The sequence below is a fragment of the Bufo gargarizans genome, chromosome 6 (genome assembly GCF_014858855.1).
Source record: "Bufo gargarizans isolate SCDJY-AF-19 chromosome 6, ASM1485885v1, whole genome shotgun sequence".
Taxonomy (NCBI): Eukaryota; Metazoa; Chordata; class Amphibia; order Anura; family Bufonidae; genus Bufo; species Bufo gargarizans.
The window spans coordinates 119,542,178-119,561,199 of record NC_058085.1 but is presented as its reverse complement, the minus strand read 5'-3'; the positions used below and the strand labels follow the sequence as shown (position 1 = coordinate 119,561,199).

General features: G+C 41.8%; 1 protein-coding gene across 1 annotated transcript in view; it reads right to left on the bottom strand.

Annotated features, from left to right (window-relative positions):
- Nucleotides 1-433: 433 nt before the first annotated feature.
- ERBB2 (erb-b2 receptor tyrosine kinase 2) overlaps nt 434-19,022 on the bottom strand; it is an 82,749-nt gene continuing 64,160 nt past the window's right edge. The window contains exons 15-27 of the mRNA XM_044296345.1: nt 18,784-18,941; nt 17,930-17,977; nt 17,707-17,845; nt 17,499-17,621; nt 17,317-17,415; nt 14,374-14,559; nt 12,651-12,806; nt 9,908-9,983; nt 6,701-6,847; nt 6,512-6,609; nt 6,258-6,434; nt 3,323-3,599; nt 434-829 (exon numbers count right to left, since the gene is read on the bottom strand). Coding sequence (XP_044152280.1) covers nt 471-829; nt 3,323-3,599; nt 6,258-6,434; nt 6,512-6,609; nt 6,701-6,847; nt 9,908-9,983; nt 12,651-12,806; nt 14,374-14,559; nt 17,317-17,415; nt 17,499-17,621; nt 17,707-17,845; nt 17,930-17,977; nt 18,784-18,941 — 2,043 coding nt within the window. The 3' untranslated portion in view covers nt 434-470. The remainder of the gene's footprint in view (nt 830-3,322; nt 3,600-6,257; nt 6,435-6,511; nt 6,610-6,700; nt 6,848-9,907; nt 9,984-12,650; nt 12,807-14,373; nt 14,560-17,316; nt 17,416-17,498; nt 17,622-17,706; nt 17,846-17,929; nt 17,978-18,783; nt 18,942-19,022) is intronic.

Genomic DNA, 19,022 nt, shown 5'->3' with positions numbered 1-19,022 from the left:
TACCTCCATCATGCACCTGTAGGAATACACAAAATTAAGATTTGGTAAAAATAATTAATGTAGATGTTTAACAAGTTACATCCCAGGTCTGAACTTCTTAAATATCTACCAGATTTAGTTCATTTGAATATATTCATTTGGTAAGTTTCTCTTGTGCATTCACGGTTCATTTCTTAAAGTTAGTTGCTTTGCATTAACAAAGCTCTAAGTTTCTGCTCCATCTCCAGGTTAGGCGCTATATGTAGCGTAAAGTACACAATGTTAGATTATAGAGAAAACCCAACAGTGGGGTTTCATCAACCCAAGAATAGCTAAAACTTTCTCATCTGTCCAAAAAGCCATCGGCAGTTCATCAGTCCAATGCATATATTTGTCAGCCATAATTGTGTAGACCACAGCAGGTGCTGTATTGTATGCCTTTTTCGATGATGTCTCTTTGAAAAACAGCTGCCTTTAACTGGGTTACTAATTTATGCAATCACATCCCGCGGCCTTTTCATAGCCTCGTCTAGCCACAGATATTCTGGGTTTTCTGCAGTTGGTGTGGTAAATCCGTTCTGTGTAGGGTTAGGTTCACTTTCTGCTTTGAGTTCATGATTCCAGTAATAAGGATTGTCAAAGGCTTGAGGGAAAGAGTTTGGCAAGTGCATTCCTGGAGGAGGAAGATAGTCTGGATTTTCCACAGCACTCATTGGTACCGGACTCCTTGGATCCCTTATCATACCATTCCGGCACAACGGTCCCTTCTGCCGCTCTAAAGTAGACACGGATGTTCTTGGTGTCTTCACCGGGGAGTGACTTCTGCTTGGTTCTCTTTGGTTCACGTATTCTGCATGAGTCAGAGTAAAAGATTAACAAAGATTAAGTCGATACAAGGACATTTTCATATATAGATATTCAGTTCAGGATCCCCATCTCTTGGTCAGAGTGAAGACCGGTTAACTCTTGCTCTAGACGTCCTCTCCTGCATTTCACAGACAACCCATTGACTTGGATGGGCACTGTGTAATGCTTAATTTCCCCTGTGATGATGCTAGAACCCAAATTATCAGGCTTTACCACAGATTGTTGGGGGTCCCTGCAGGGGGACACACTGTGAGCAACTTACTGTCAAAGGCCCCTTCTAACAAGTAGGCATTTTTCTAAAGCAGAGCCTTCACTATGGCCCATCTTCAAATAATCCGGTCAGGAAACACAGCACTTGCTGTATTTAAATAAATGACCCCGCTAGGATATGTCACCAATGTCTGATAGGTGCAGTTATCACATGGGACCTGCACCTAACTCTACAACAGAGCCCGCAAAGTGAAGGAGAGCAGACCATGCGTGGTTGCCCTCCTTTCATTTCTATGGGAGTGCTCGACTGTTTTTGGAAGTTCCATAAAAATGAATGGGAAGTGCACCGCGGAAGAGTGGCCATGGCTCCATTCACTTCTATGGGGCTGATGGAAATGGCTGAGCATGGCTATTTTTGTCACTCCTATAAAAATGAAAGGAGATTGCAGGCTCCGTTCTAGAGAAAAGTGTACCTCTCAGTAATGTCCTCCATGATCCTGGGGCTGCTTATGATTGCATAAGATAAGGTTAGTAAGCAAATTCTCCTCTACTTTCTGTGTGCAGTAGATGGCAGCTCGTCTCTACTCGCTATGTCTGAGAAAACTGCAAACTGGACATTCACTATGCACAGAGGAAAACTGCTAAAAAATGCTAGATATAAGTGATATAATGACTAGAAATATGTTTTTCTTCACGTACACACACTTTAGTACTGATTAATGCAAAGTTTGTTGAAAGGTTAGTGACACTTTGGAATAAATTGGCAATTTATTAATTAATTAGGGATTTAGGCACACTATATAGGTAATTGAGAATACTCAGATGTGTTAAAATGTTGCAGTGTTCAGTCAATAATAGTTTACTTGATCTGCATCATAAGAAGAAGTGCAGCATTCTTTCTGTTAGGCCACTTTAACATAGTCAATGTTTGCTCAGTGTTTGTTCAGTGATTTCCATCAGTGACTGTGAACCAAAAGCAGTAGCGGAGGCTACACAGAGATAAGGTACAATAGAAAGATTTCCACTTGTTCTGTGTTTTTGACCAACACCTGGTTTTGGCTCCCACTGACAGACATCACAGACTGTGTAAAAGTGTCTTTAGGGCTGTTTCAGACAGGCGTGTCCTGTGCAGGAATCACTCTCCATGTGAGCATGATTCTCCATTATGGACATTGCTCATTTCTCAGGAGCACAGGGCATTATACTGATTTATAATTCTGTGTGTCTGACTTTTCTGTTACAGAATCATACTGAAATAATGCTGTCAGTATAATTCTGTAGCAGTAAGTTCATGCAGAGACATACAGCATTATAAATCAGTATAATGCTGCGTAGCTCCAGAGAAACGAATACTGTCCATAACAGGTAATCACGCTCACACAGACAGTGTGATTCCCGCACAGGACAAGCTCTTCTGAAACAGCCCTTAGAGTGCCTTTACACGCGCCAGATTTTGTTGCAGAAAATTTCTACAACTGAAAATCAGCTCCTTTCACCTGAATGTGGCTTGCAGAAATCCATGTGCTCGCTACCAACAAAACCTTATTGAGATGAATGGGTCCGCATCTGATCTTCAAAAAAATGCAGATCGGATGCGGACCAAAACGACGGCCATGTGCATGAGCCCTTACTGTATGATTGTGGAACTCTAGGGCCTGAAGAACTGAGCAAGACAGGCTTCATTAATGTGAACAAGACATTATGCTTCTGAAATTTTTGGGATGAAGCAACATTTAGGTATAACTTTAACCTTAAAGGGGTTATCCAATTTTTGTAACAGCCCCCCCCATGTGCCGGGCCCCTCACAGGTAATATACTTACCCCGCTCCGCTCCTAGTCCCCGCACTGCCGCTGCTGCTTCTCCCTGTACACGGATTAAAACATCTGGTGTCGGGGGGAGCAGCAAATACCTTAACTGTGAGGGGTCCGGCGCATGGGGGGCTGTTTCAGAAATTAGATAACCCCTTTAAAGGGCCTTCCAGGATTAGAAAAAAAACTGTGCCACCTCTGTACAGAGGATGTGTGTGGTATTTCACCTTGTACCCATTTACTTGAAGGTTCATATGGTGCAATTCCAAACAAATCCCAAGGACAGAGGAGGCAATATTTATGATATGAGGAAAATGTGGATCCTTTTTCCAATCCTGTAAACCATTTTAATGAAGTGCTGGTGTTGTCTGGAATTGAAACTTGAAAAATAATTTCTGAGTCAACAATGGCCCTGAAAGATGCTGTAGACATTCAGTAGCTACTATACTTTTAGTACCTGGAGGATATGTAGGTGATCCTGGGGCTATGAAGCCATCTATCTCCAGCCCCCTTCCATCCACTGTGTCTTTTCCTCCAAGCAATGTAGGATCCTTACAATACCTGTGTTTAAGACTATTTTCCTTGGGATGTGGTGGATCAAACACATAATCCCCTTCACTTAGATCATCAGACTCGCTGGCATCTGACTTGTGTGATAAAGTTAGCGACAAAAGTGGTTCCACATGGCCAGTTTCATCCATTAAGATCTGGTCTATCCGTGTCTCTGCTTGACTCTGTTGAGAAAAGGTTGGAATATCCAGTGAAGAAACTTAGTTTTATCAATTGTGCCACTTAGACAGCTTTATATACTAGACCCCTATACTTAAAAGGTATTGTCCACTTTTGTGTCCCCTATTGTTGCCAGTGAAAAATTATTACTGCTAAAACTGCTCAGCCGATTATATATATATATATATATATATATATATACACACTGAACAAAAATATAAACACAACCCTTTCTACATACACAAAAGACCCATTACTCTCAAATATTGTTCACTAATCTGTCTAAGGCCTCATGCACACGACCGTTTTTTTTTTAAGGTCCGCAAAAACGAGGTCCGTAGGTCCGTGATCCGTGTACGTTTTTCCTTTCGTGGGTCTTCCTTGATTTTTGGAGGATCCACGGACATGAAGGAAAAAGTCATTTTGGTGTCCGCCTGGCCGTGCGGAGCAAAAAGGGATGCGTCCGAACTGACTTACAATGCGAGTCAATGGGGATGGATCTGTTTGACGTTGAGACAATATGGTGCAAATGCAAACGGATCCGTCCCCCATTGACTTTCAATGTAAAGTCAGGAGTCCCTATTATACCATCGGATCAGAGTTTTCTCCAATCCGATGGTATATTTTAACTTGAAGCCTCCCCATCACCATGGGAACGCCTCTATGTTAGAATATACCATCGGATTTGAGTTACATCGTTAATTGTGCGTATCATATCCCCCTGTAAGAGATCAGGAGCTGCCAGGCAGCAGGGGGCAGACTCCCCTCCCTCCCCAGTTTGAATATCATTGGTGGCCAGTGTGCGTCCCCCCTCCCTCCCTCTATTGTATTAATATCATTGGTGGCACAGTGTACGGCCCCCCTCCCTCCCTCTATTGTATTTATATCATTGGTGGCACAGTGTGCGGCCCCCCTCCCTCCCTCTATTGTATTTATATCATTGGTGGCCAGTGTGCGGCCCCCCCTCCCTCCCTCTATTGTATTTATATCATTGGTGGCCAGTGTGCGGCCCCCCCTCCCTCCCTCTATTGTATTTATATCATTGGTGGCCAGTGTGCGGCCCCCCCGCTGGGGCTCCAATCGGTAACCATGGCAACCAGGACGCTACTGCAGTCCTGGTTGCCATGGTTACTTTGCAATATTAGAAGCATCATACTTACCTGCTGGCTGCTGCGCTGTCTGTGACCGGCCGGGAGCTCCTCCTACTGGTGAGTGACAGGTCTGTGCGGCGCGTTGCTTAATGATCTGTCACTTACCAGTAGGAGGAGCTCCCGGCCGGTCACAGACAGCGCAGCAGCCAGCAGGTAAGTATGATGCTTCTAATATTGCTAAGTAACCATGGCAACCAGGACTGCAGTAGCGTCCTGGTTGCCATGGTTACCGATCGGAGCCCCAGCAATTATACTGGGACTCCGATCGGAACTCTCCGCTGCCACCAATGATGGGGGGGGGCCGCACACTGTGCCACCAATGATATAAATAGAGGGAGGGGGGCCTGGGGGGGGGGCCACACACTGTGCCACCAATAATATAAATACAATAGAGGGAGTATATTCTAACTAGAACGCCTCTGTGTTAGAATATACTTCGTTAAAAATTCAGCTCTGAAAAAGCTTTTATGCAGACGGATCTTCGGAAAACCAGCCAGTATCTGCCACCATTTGCCTCACACAGTGCAACACATCTCCGTCGCATACAGTTGATCAGGTTGTTGATTGTGGCCTGTGGAATGTTGGTCCACTCCTTTTCAACAGCTGTGCGAAGTTGAAGCTGACAGTTTGTGCAGAAATTCTTTGGTTATGCAAACTGATTGTTGCTGCAGTTGTCCGGGTGGCTGGTCTCAAGACGATCATGGAGGTAAACATGCTGGATGTGGAGGTCCTGGGCTGGTGTGTTTACACATGGTCTGCGGTTGTGAGGGCGGTTTGATGTACTGCCAAATTCTCTGAAACGTCTTTGAAGGTGGCTTATGGTAGAGAAATGAACATTCATTGCACGGGCAGCAGCTCTGGTAGACATTCCTGCAGTCAGCATGCCAATTTCAAGATCCTTCAAACGTTGCGACATCTGTGGCATTGTGGTGTGTGATCAAACTGCACATTTCAGAGTGGCCTTTTATTGTGGGCAGTCTAAGGCACACCTGTGCAATATTCATGCTGTCTAATCAGCACCTTGATATGCCACACCTGTGAGGTAGGATAGATTATCTAGGCAAAGGAGAAGTGCTCACTAACACAGATTTAGGCAGATTTGTGAACAATATTTGAGAGAAATGGGTCTTTTTTGTATGTAGAAAATGTTTCAGATCTTTGAGTTCAGCTCATGCAAAATGGGAGCATAACTTCCAGTTATGGCTTTGGTTGGACATATACATTAGATAGTTGAACATCTGGCCACAGGCAGATGTGGATAAGCCGCTACCCAGCACCACTGCCAGTATTTATCTCCCAGGGGAACAGGCGTATGTTGAAATCTAACATGCTGATTGTTCTTTTAGTTGGGCTGCCCCCTAAACAAAGCTAAAACTGATCAACTATAATGTGAAAAAACAATTTAGACAATAATATAGAATTAAGATAATCAGTAGCTGAACCATAAAGGAGGGACCAGCATACTTTTATGGATCTACCCAATATGATAGTAAGTGAAAAGCGGACTTTTACCTGTGTAGATGATATTCGACTACGATGTTCTACTGCACTCTCATTACATCCAAAAAATCCCTGGTGAGGAACTAGATACTCCTCAGCATCCACCAAATCCTCCATGGCTGCTTCTTGCAATAAATCGCTGTAGAACTGAGTAGTCAAAGGGCTAGACTGGGACATGAGCTCTTCATCCTGCAAATCACTGAAAGTTAGAGGGCTCTGGATGATACAAAGTAACCTTGCAATATGTTCTAACGCTAGATATATACCTCAATGACCACAAAGCGACTTGGATCTCGAGCCATGCGTGAAAACTCAGTGACTAGCTCCCGAAACTTGGGCCGGAACTCTGAGTCTATCATCCAGCCTGGTAAGAACACAAGTTGTCAAAATGGAAATACAATATTAGTAACAATTTTTTGTAATAGATTGGCAAGTTGGAGACTGCCATTACTTACACTTCACCATGATCATATACACATCAATGGTGCATACAGGAGGTTGAGGGAGTCTTTCCCCTTTCTCCAGTAGATCTGGAATCTCTCGAGCAGGAATCCCATCATAAGGTTTAGCTCCAAAGGTCATCAGCTCCCACACAGTAACTCCTATAACAGAAAATGAACAGACGCTTGATATTTTTTGAGGGAGTAGGAGGAAATTAGGATGTTAGTGATCTTGCACTGTGTAGTGGAGGAAGCTGATTACTGCAGCGCTGCTCTCACTGAAGTGAATGGGAGCAGTGCAGGATAGGTCATCAATATCAGATCGGCAGGGGTCCAATATGACAAGACTTCCTGTTCTTTGAGAGCAGCCAGATGGACCATAAAAGACTGGAGAGGCCTCATTGACTTCTATGGGAAATTTTTTGGAGGCATGTTCTGTAACCTGTACAGAGGTCAGGAAAGAGTAGATAAGCTGTGACATCACCTATTGTGAATGGTGGATCCTGTGTTACCTATATATAGAGCTACTATGTAATTCGAATCCCAACTGTGATGATAATGCTAGGGCTACTGAAAGGTATCTGTACAAAACAGGATGTTTTAACGTTATTAAACCTAGTGGCTAGTACGAAATTTAAAACGACATATACAGTATCTCACAAAAGTGGGTACACCCCTCACATTTTTGTAAATATTTTATTCTATATTTTCCTTGGACAACACTGAAGATCTGACACTTTGATACAATGTAAAGTAGTCAGTGTACAGCCTGTATAACAGTGTAAATTTGGTGTGCCCTCAAAATAACTCAACACACAGCCATTAATGTCTAAAGCTCTGGCAACAAAAGTGAGCACAACCCTGAGTGAAAATGGCCAAATTGTGCCCAAATTTGAATATTTTGTGTGGTCACCATTATTTTCAAGCACTGCCTTAACTCTCTTAGGCATGGAGTTGCCTCTGGAATCCTCTTCCACTCCTCCATGATAACATCACGGAGCTGGTGAATGTTAGAGACCTTGCGCTCCTCCACCTTCCGTTTGAGGATGCCCCACAGATTCTCAATAGTGTTTAGGTCTGGAGACATGCTTGGCCAGTCCAGCACCTTTACCCTCAGTGTCTTTAGCAAGGCAGTGGTCGTCTTGGAGGCTTGTTTGGGGTCGTTATCATGTTGGAATACTGCCCTGCAGCCCAGTTTCCGAAGGGGATCATGCTCTGCTTCAGTATGTCACAGTACATGTTGACATTTATGGTTCCCCCATTGAACTGTAGTTCCCCACAGCTGACAGCACTCATGCAGCACCAAACCTTAACTCTCCCGCCACTATGCTTGACTGTAGGCAAGACACACTTGTCTTTGTACTCCTCACCTGGTTACCGCCACACACGCTTGACACCATCTGAACCAAATAATTTTTTTCTTGGTCTCATCAGACCATAGACATGGTTCCAGTAATCCATGTCCTTAGTCTGCTTGTCTTCAGCAAACTGTTTGTGGGCTTTCATCTTTAGAAGAGGCTTTATTCAGGGATGACAGCCATGCAGACCAATTTGATGCAGTGTGTGGTGTATGGTCTGAGCACTGACTGGCTGCACCCACCCCTTTAATCTTTGCAGCAATGCTGGCAGCACTAATATGTCTATTTTGAAAAGACAATCTCTGTATATGATGCTGAGCTTGTGCACTCAACTTCTTTGGTCGATCATGGCAAGGCCTGTCCTGATCGGAACCTGTCTTGTTAAACTGCTGTATAGTCTTGGCCACCATACTGCAGCTCAGTTTCAGGGTGTTGGCAATCTTCTTGTAGAGCAACAATTCTCTTTTTTAGATCCTCAGAGAGTTCTTTGCCATGAGGTGCCATGTTGAACTTCCAGTGACCAGTATGAGAGAGTGTGAGAACGATAACACCAAATTTAGCACATCTGCTCCCCATTCACACCCGAGACCTTGTAACGCTAATGAGTGACATGACACTGGGGAGGGAAAATGTATAATTGGGCACAATTTGGCCATTTTCACTTGAGGGTGTACTCACTTTTGTTGCACATGGTTTAGACATTTATGGCTGTGTGTTGCGTTATTTTGAGGGCACACCAAATGTTTACTGTTATACAGGCTGTACACTGACTACTTTACATTGTATCAAAGTGTCAGATCTTCAGTGTTGTCCCATGAAAAGATAGAATAAATATAGACAAAAATGTGAGGGGTGTACTCACTTTTGTGAGATACTGTATGTATATATATATATATATATATATATATATATATATATATTTATAGTGACACGGAAAATTAAAACAAAAATCTAAGAACAAATATCCTCAACACAAAAATTTAATCTAAACAATATGCCATTTTCTGATGACACATTATCTTTAAAACTCAGCTTGTTTGCAACATATTACAAAAAGACCTAGGTAAGCTGGCAGCATAAGCAGGAGCATGGCAGATGAATGTCAATGTTGATAAATGTAAAGTAATGCACTTAGGCCATGGTTTATCAAGTAATTTAATTCATGCTACCTTTAAACTAGTTGATTATCACTAACGAGCGTTTGTATGGCATTTTGTTCTGCTGGGGCAGCATAATGTGCTGCACTGTGGTATTTGGATCTGCTGGGGCCGCATACTGTGTTGCACTGTGGAAGGCTCTGCCCCTACCGAGCTCTTCTGATGGCAGGTGTCGGGGAAAAGAAGGCTTGTGCTTTTGAATTTCAACAAGAGGTGTTTGGCCCAGGAGGTATCTGGCAGCAGCTAAAGGTGGATTTACACGCCCCGATATTTGGGCAGATTATCGTTCCTGGCGAACGCTCATTCCCGACAATCTGCTAATCTGAATGTGCCTCCGATAACCTGATGAAGAAGCAAAACGCTTGTTTGTTGGGTGATCCTGTCATTCGTGCAGGCACATCAATTATCGTTTCTAGGCAGCAGATCGTACTGTCTAAACAGCGATCTGCTGCCCAAAAATAGTGCTGCTGCATGGGCACAAGCGATCGCAATAGCAATCCCTTGTCCGTATGCTGTGAAGGACATCGCTGCATGTAAATGCACTGGTCTCCTTCAGTGAACGAGCAGCTGACTGTCAATCGGCTGTTAGATCGGAGCGTGTAAAGGGTTAGAATGAATAATGGCCAAATAAGCATTCGGCCCACAGCTATCTAAAGGGTATGGCCAGCTTAATGCTCACGAATATCATTTAAGATAGCACTGCTCACCATAGCTCCATACATCACTCTGATGGGTGAACTTCCGATGCAGAATAGATTCCAAAGCCATCCATTTAATGGGAACCTAGAGAACAAGATGCAGAAATGTTTTAGCCCATTGCTGATTTTAAAGGTGTGTGCTGGTTAACCACTTCCAGACTGGGCCATTTACCCCCTTCCTGACCAGGCCTAATTTTGAAAATCTGACATGTGTCACTTTATGTGGTAATAACTTTGGAATGTTTTTACTTATCCAAGCCATTCAGAGATTGCACTTCGTGTTAATGGTACGTTTGAGTCAATATGTTTTAGGGTGTAACTATAAACTGGATTTTGCGTATATATACGAAATTATGTTTAACTGCGTGTATTCAGGCAGTTAAACTCAATATGTTTTACCTTTATTTATAAAAAATCCAAAAGTTAACGAAAATTTTTAAAAATTCACCGTTTTCTAAATTTTAATCTCTCTGCTTTTAAGACAGATAGTGATGCCTCATAAAATATTCATTAATTAACATTTCCCATATGTCTACTTTATGTTGGCATTATTTTAGTAATGTAATTTTATTATTTTAGGACGTTAAAAGGTTCTGAATTTTAGAAGCAATTTTTGACATTTTTAGGAAAATTTCCAAAGTCTACTTTTTTAAGGACCAGTTCAGTTCTTTTTTTTTTCCATTGTATTTTTTTTATTCTTAAATATAAGTACAAGTCCTTTTGATCCAGTTCAGTTCCGAAGTCACTTTGTGGGGCTTACATAATAGAACCAACCCATAAATGACCCCATTTTAGAAATGACACTCCTCAAACTATTCAAAACTGGTTTTAGAAATGTTGTTAACCCTTTAGGTATTCCATTGGAATTAAAGCTAAATAGAGGTAAAATTTCAAAATGTCACTTTTTTGCAGATTTTGCTGATTTTCCACTTTTTCACAAAAGATAACAGGAGAATATCCCCCCACAATTTGCTACCCACTTTCTCCTGAATACAGTAACACCCCAACTGTGATCGTAAACTGTTATTTGGGGATACGCCAGGGCTCAGAAGGGAGGGAGCGGCATCTGGAGTTTCTAACATGGAGTTTTCTGTCAGGGTTTTTAAGAGCGATAACATTTTGGGGTACATTTGGCATTCTGGTTGCTTTTTATCAAATTTTTTGGGAGGTGAAGTCATTTTTCTATTCTTTTTTAATACCGTTTACTTAATGGGGTAGATCATGTGATATTTGTATAGATTCGATCATTACGGACGCGTCAATACCAAGTATTTTTTTTTTTTTACGTTTTACACAATAAAAACATTTTTTGAAAAAAAAAATCATGTTTTTGTATTGGCATTTTCTTACAGCCATATTTTTTTCATTTTTCTGGCTATAGTCTTGTGTGAGGGCTTGTTTTTTGCAGGACGAGGTGAAGTTATCACTGCTACCTTTTTGGGGTACATACCACTTTTTGATTTATTGATTGATTGATATGTTTTTTGTGAGGTGACTAAAAAAAAAGCAGTTTTGGCTTTTTTTTTTTTTTTTTTTTTTTTACATCGTTCACTTGATGGGGTAGATCATGTGATATTTTTGTAGAGCCAATTGTTACGGACGCTGCAATACCAAATATGTCAATTTTTTTATTTGTTTTACACAATAAAAGCATTTTTTGAAAATAAATCATGTTTTTGTGTTGCAATTTTCTTAGAGACATATTTTTTATATTTTTCTGGCCATGGTCTTGTGTGGGGGCTCATTTTTTGCAGGATGAGGTGACATTTTTATTGCTACCATTTTGGGGTACGTACGACTTTTTGTTTGAATGACATTACGTTTTTTGGGAGGTGAGCTAACAAAGAAATCTGTTTTGGCGTAATGTTTATTTTTATTTTACAGTGTTCACCTAATGGGGTAGATTATATGATATTATAGAGCTGGTCGTTGCGGACGCAGTGATACTAAATATGTCTATTTTAGTGTTTTTTTTCTATTTAACATTTTTTAAATAATGGATTTGGGGGGAATTTTTATTTTTTAAATGTGAAACTTTTTTATTTTTTATTTTACACTTTGTGTCCCCTATAAGGTCATACAAGACCTCTGGGGGACATTAACTTAATATTTTTTTTGTACTATTGATTTCTCCTGTAACTGAGGCTGACATAGTAGCCCCAGTTTACAGGGGAAATACAACCCCCAGAGAGGCTGTACAGCATAATACTGCGCTGTACAGCCTCAATGCAGGGCTGATCGCGGTCTATGGAAGACCCGTCAGCTCCAGCACTCCCCCTGCCCCGGCTGTCACATGACCACCAGGCCGGGACAGGAAGTGGCATAGCGATCTAGAAGGCAGGGAGATACAGAAATGGTCCCTGCCTTCTCTCTGGGGTGTCCTGCTGTCACTAACAGCAGGCCCCCCGCTCGGCAGCTGCACAATTAGCGTGCAGCTGCCATCTCTGAAAGGATGTTCCAGAATGTCCATTCAGAGATAAACTGACTGCCCAATGATGTTTATAGTAAATGGGAAGTGGTTAAGTTATCCCCTATACACAGGATAAGGGATAGTTATTAGATCGGTGAAGCTCAGATTACTGGGACCTTCAATGATCATGACAACGAGGGCCCTGTGATGCCTCATTTTCTTGGTATGTTGATCAGCACAGCCGTTCTCTGAGCTTACAGTCTGCAGTGTGTAGAGTTTGTAAGTGATGACTGTAAGTCTAGAACATGTTTCATGAAGATACTAGACATTGCAGCTTGTTACCTTTCCTCCATCTGCATGATATTCTGTTTCATCCACATCCAGTAATCTTGCAAGTCCGAAGTCTGTGATCTTTACATGAGTTGGGTTTCTCACCAGAACATTCCTTGCAGCCAGATCCCTGTGCACTAAGCGGATGTCCTCTAGATATGTCATCCCCTTAGATTAGCAAACAAATGTAACAGTCAGTGGCACATTAGTGTATTTTAGATGAAGACTATGGCATGGGACCTGTACATGTTCAGTTTAGAGCAGGGCTGGCTCCAGATTTACGTGTCACAGTGGTCTCCTTATGCCTCCAGGTCTGTCATCCACCCAGTATACATCATTAATGGCTCCAGTGATGTTTTTGTCATCACTTTTTCCTTTTATTATGTTTTTATTGTAAGGCCTCATACACTTAAAAGTATGTATTTTGTGGTTTCCAAACTGCTGAAACTCAAAATATGGATACTGTCCGTATCCATATCTCCCTTCCAAAAACTATAGAACATGTCCTATTCCGGTCCACAAAATGTGGTCACTAGCCTATTAATTTTAATGAGTCTGCAAAAAATACGGCTTGCAGACCGCAAAATACATAGAGTCGTGTGCATGAGGTCTAAGAGTTAGGGCTTATGCACATGAACGTATTTACTTTCCGTGGCCGTTCCGTTTTTTTTTTTTACGGACCGTATGCGGAACCATTAATTTCAATCTGTCAGCAAAAAAATGGAAGTTACTCCGTGTTTATTCCGTTTCTGTATGTCCACATGTCTGTTCCGCAAAAAAAATAGAACATGTCCTATTCTTGTCTGTTTTGACAATGTATCCGCAAAAACAGTCACATGGACGTCATCCGTATTTTTTGCGGATCCATGTTTTGCGGACCTCAAAATACATGAGCCCTTACAAATATATTTCCTCCCATTTCTACCTCCAAAGAAAGCCCACCATAGGAGCACGGAAGTCATAGGTGACGTAAATGTTAGTGCAGCGCTTGTTTCGATAACCATAAGATTGAAATTTTTCTATCTTTCCCACACTGATGGCCATAACTTTATTTTTACATCGACACAGCTGTATAAGGTCTTGTTTTGTGTGATACAAGCTGTAGTTTTTTAGGTACCATTTTGCCATACACAGAAATGTCAAATCTTTTTTCTACCTATAATGTACTGCCATATAGCAATATACAGTATTTGTATTTACCAGTAAACCTGTGAAGAATATTACTGTAGTTTTTAGATAGAGAAAATGTTTTCATAGACAACAGTGCAGCTTACAGCACACTTATAGCTCACTGTTAGTGTTTCTGCCTCCCATACAGCAGATCATAAGTAAGCGCTCATGCACACGACTGTATGCATTTTGCGGTCCGCAAAAAATACGGATGACGTCCGTGTACATTCCGTATTTTGCGGAACGGAACAGCTGGCCCCAAATAGAACAGTACTATTCTTGTCCGTAAAGCGGACAATAATAGGACATGTTCTATTTTTTAGCGGAACGGAAATACTGACATACGGAAACAGAATGCACACGGAGTACCTTCCGTTTTTTTGGCTGACCCATTGAAATTAATGGTTCCATATACGGTCCGCAAAAAAAACTGAATGAACACGGAAATAAAACACGTTGGTGTGCATGAGCCCTTAGGCTGAGCACTGTCCCCTCCAGTGGGCCTTGCCATTCGCCAAACCTTGCTGGTGTTAATGCCGGCTCTGGCTAGTAGATAATAGCATACCTTGGCAATTTGGACACACCAGTTGAGAAGATCTCTTGAGTGAATACGATCCTTATTTTCTCGTGCATATTCCAGCAGACAGCCATATGGCATGAGCTGAGTAACCAGTTGTACTGTGGTGGTCAGACAGATCCCCAGCAGACGGCACACGTACGGACTAGCCACCCCTGCCATCACATATGCTTCCTGGAAGAAGTAACAGAGCAATGTCTTATGGTTTATATGCTGCTACAGTATGTTATGCATTTACATACAGATATATCAGAGTTGAATTTGTCATCTGATTTTGTACATCCTTAACTTTCTTCAGTTGTACAACTCTTTAATAAAAATGACTTTTATACATCTAAAAGGCTGAAAATAAACATTGACCCAACACTCTACACAGCTGAGAGTTTGCACCAATTGTATCCAGCTTCGACAACCTCTCTGAGCTAAACAAACCAAAAGTAGGGATGTCGCGAACATAAAATTTTCCGTTCGCGAACGTCGAACACGAATTTCCACAAATGTTCGCGAACGTGCGAACCGGGCGAACCGCAATAGACATTAATAGGAAGGCGAATTTGAAAACCCACAGGTACTCTTTGTGGCCACAATAGTGATGGAAAAGTTGTTTCAAGGGGACTAACACCTGGACTGTGGCATGCCGGAGGGGGATCCATGGCAAAACACCCATGGAAAATTACGTAGTTGACGCAGAGTGTGGTAAGTTGAAATCGCAATGCGATTTATAGAACTTGAATTAATCGCATTGCGATTACAACTTTCTCAAATCCGACAGTACATTCTAGCATGGAGTCGTTCCCATGGTGATGGGGACGCTCCATGAGCACGGAAGTCAGCAGAAGTTCTGTTGAAATCGCAATGCGATTTATGGAACTTGAATTAATCGCATTGCGATTTCAACTTAGAGCTTCTGCCGACTTCCGTGCTCATGGAGCGTCCCCATCACCATGGGAACGGCTCCATGCTAGAATGTACTGTCGGATTTGAGAAAGTTGTAATCGCAATGCGATTAATGCAGGTTATATTAATCGCATTGCGAATTCAACTTAGAGCTGCTGGGTTCCTAATGGTTGTATTGCTAGTATATAAGATTGAGAATATAGTGATATATTCGTTATATTCGTCAATTCTAGCAATACAGCCATTAGGAACTTAGCCTGCATTCGCTAGCTTGAATTCGCAATGCGATTAATATAACCTGCATTAATCACATTGCGATTACAACTTAGATCTGAGTTCCTAATGGTTGTATTGCTAGAATTGACAACGAATATAGCACTATATTCTCAATCTTCGTTAATTTCTATCAATATAACCATTAAGAACCCAGCAGCTCTAAGTTGTAATCGCAATGCAAACAATATAACCTGTATTAATCGCATTGCGATTACAACTTTGTGACACTGCAGCTTCAGAATTAATCTAAGGTGGATGCTGTCCTTGCTTTTTGATAGGTGGTGGGAGGGTCTGGGAGGGAGGGTCTGCTGATTGGCTGGAATGTGTCTGCTGACTGTGAGGTACAGGGTCAAAGTTTGCTCAATGATGACGTATAGGAGGCGGACCGAACATCGCATATGTTCGCCCGCAGCGGCGAACGCGAACAAGCTATGTTCGCCGGGAACTTAAATTGGGATAATCTCTGTCTTTTTCTTGCGGAATCTGAGACAATCGTGAACATGCTGTCTCAACTTGTCACCACAAAATGCAGTGCAATCTACAGGCCGCATGATATAGAGCAGGAGGAGATGAGCAGATTGATATATAGTTTCGTGAAGGGGTTGTCTGGGATATTGATGGCCTATCCTCAGTATATGTCATCAACAGAGGCTGCGGAGCTCCATGAGTGCTTCATCAGGCACGTGGCCTAGGTGCAGCTCAGGCCCATTCAAGTAAATGGGGCTGAGCTGCAATACTAAGCACAGTCGCTATCTAACAGACATCGCTGTGCTTATAAAAGCTGTAAGGAGGCTGCAGCGCTCACCGGAGCTCCAGTAATTGCCGCAGCTTTCTCAAACAGTTGATCGGTGTGTGTGCCGGGTGTCATATTGATGCCTTATCCTGAGGATAGACAATCAATATGAAAATCCTGGAGAGTCCCATTAAATATCTGCTTTTTCTGACTTCAGTTGTACACGGGGAGTTGTTATTAATGACAGCATTCTCCATGTACATGTGTATACAGAGATAGCTGTCAGTCACTGATAGATGTACATGGAGGTGTGGTCTTGAGTATAGAAAAAGCAGAGACTTAAATGTATAAATTACAAGTTATACTGAATCTTTTCCCATAAAACGATATATCAATCTGCTCAGCTCATCTCCTGTTCTATACCATACAGCCTGCAGATTGCATTTTGTGGTGACAGGTCCTTTTTAAAACAGTAGAACATTCATCTTTCTATACAGATTTCTTCTTCTACACGTTATGAACGTATGAACAGGGCATTAGATAAATTCTCATTTACTGACAGTAAATAGAGATCTGTGAAGATCTGAAACACAGTGGGGAAATGCATTAATATGACCACTGTACTAACTGTGCAAGATAAGCTAAGGTTTAATGAGTTGGCACTTTACTGCTGGGTCGTGTACTATTTGGGGACATGTCAGTGCCAAAGCCAGTGATTGACCACAGCAGCGCATGTGACCCCTGGAAATTTACACTGGGAGTTTTTCAGGTAGTTTTCTTTTTTTTTGTTAAAGCCAGAGGATTCTCACGGAATAGAAAATATAAAGGATGGACATATAGCCTCCTTGGTGGATCCATTTCTGGCTTAAGCTAAAAAAAACTGCATCAAAACACTGTGTGTAACTATTCTTATACTTAGATTTCGTTCTCCTTTAAGTTATCTGCTTTAGTTTTGCAGTAGAAATAAGGTGTAATACATCATTCTACATGCTGCCCATCCATATATACAATTTTGTAGTACTCACATCCAGGATTTCCTTGTTTGCTTTTGGAGATGTGTTCTCTCGCAATACCTTGATTGCCACCTGGATTTTTACATTCTCTCCATCTGGGATCCATATGCCCTGAAACATATATCATGTGAGATAGAGATCCATGTTCCAAGAATAGGTCACAATTGTTGTCCTATCAAAATGAATGTCCCTACCTTATACACAGTGCCGAATGCACCGGACCCCAAAATCTTCATCTTCTTCAACTCTGTTTCCTTGAGGATCCTCATCTGAGCCTGGTTAGGCATTGCTCCACTGGGAGTCAAAGGTTCCACCAACTAGATGAAGAGTAGAGTGAGTGAGAAGAAAGCCTCGTCTAACTCTCACTTTCATCATTTCATGTCATGACCTAACCCCTCTCACCTCATGTTCCTGAAGTATGCGCTTTAAGGTGTGTTTCTTCTTCAACTGCTTCCTTCGTCTGATGTACAACACAAGGACCACTGCACATGTGACCACGAGTAAGACGCTGCCTACCACTGCCACTATCATATAGGTTTGACTGTAGAGGAAAGTAATAGTAAAAAACGTAAGACACATGGACCCAAGGAAAATCCGCTAAATCATACACTACACAGGCACTCACCTATTATTCACAATGATGGGGCACCCCCTCTCGTCTTGTTTATCACACCTGTCATGACATACGGACATTTTAGTCACAAAAGTGACCCTTATTCAGAGACTTTGGAGGAAACCGCAAAGGAGCAGTCGCTCATAGCAACCTATCCAGTTAGAGATCTGCAGTAGGACTGGTTGCTATTAGAAACTGCTCCACTTTTCCGTTGCATACGTTTTAATGAATATATTGATTATCATATTATGTCCACAGTGTAAGAATAAAGAGCACTCTCCCCCAACATAAGGAATAATTGCACTTCTCTATTTAGATATTCTTTGGTTATAGAATATAATTTGGCTGAGCCGTGATACTGTATACAGCCCATAGAATGGCGCTATTTCTGGAAAACAGACCTTTTTTTTCAATCTCATGCAACCCTTTTAAGTACATAAAGCTGTGGACAAGCTGCCAACTTTTTATCTTTGTTTTCTCAACTTGTTTAACTGCTGATAACAGAAACAGTTCTAACAAGGATTTATATTCACTTGCAGCCTTATTGGATTTGCTAATGCTTCACATGGATGCAAAGGCAACATTTTCCCACTGTACCTGAAATTATTTTCCCATGAAATTCTTGGGGTCCATAAATCACACTAAACGTCAACCCCTGTTCATATGCCTGAATAGTGAATATGGACATTGCAGAGTGTGACCTCCCTCTTTGAGCCAGAATGCAGAGTTCTGTTCTACTGCTCTTTTGGACCTGTCATATCATCTTTAGGATGAAACCACACCCAAGATCATTACCCCAAATGTATAAATGAATCGTACATATTTTTCATGCAGCCATTGTGAAAGTAGACAAATGCTTCACTTACGAATGGGAGCAGTTAACAGGACACAGCTGGCAGATGCCATCTTTATCTGCATACTTCCAAATGGGCACGTAGGAGTCAACTTTTTTCCCACTTGGACACTGATTAACACAAGTGGCCCCATCTTTGTAATGTGCACATTGCGCACACTGATCTGCTAACTGCAAGGAAAAGGAAGGTCTTAAGTTATAATGTCTAAGAGCATCCACGATACTGTGAAATGTATGTAATATATGAAATAG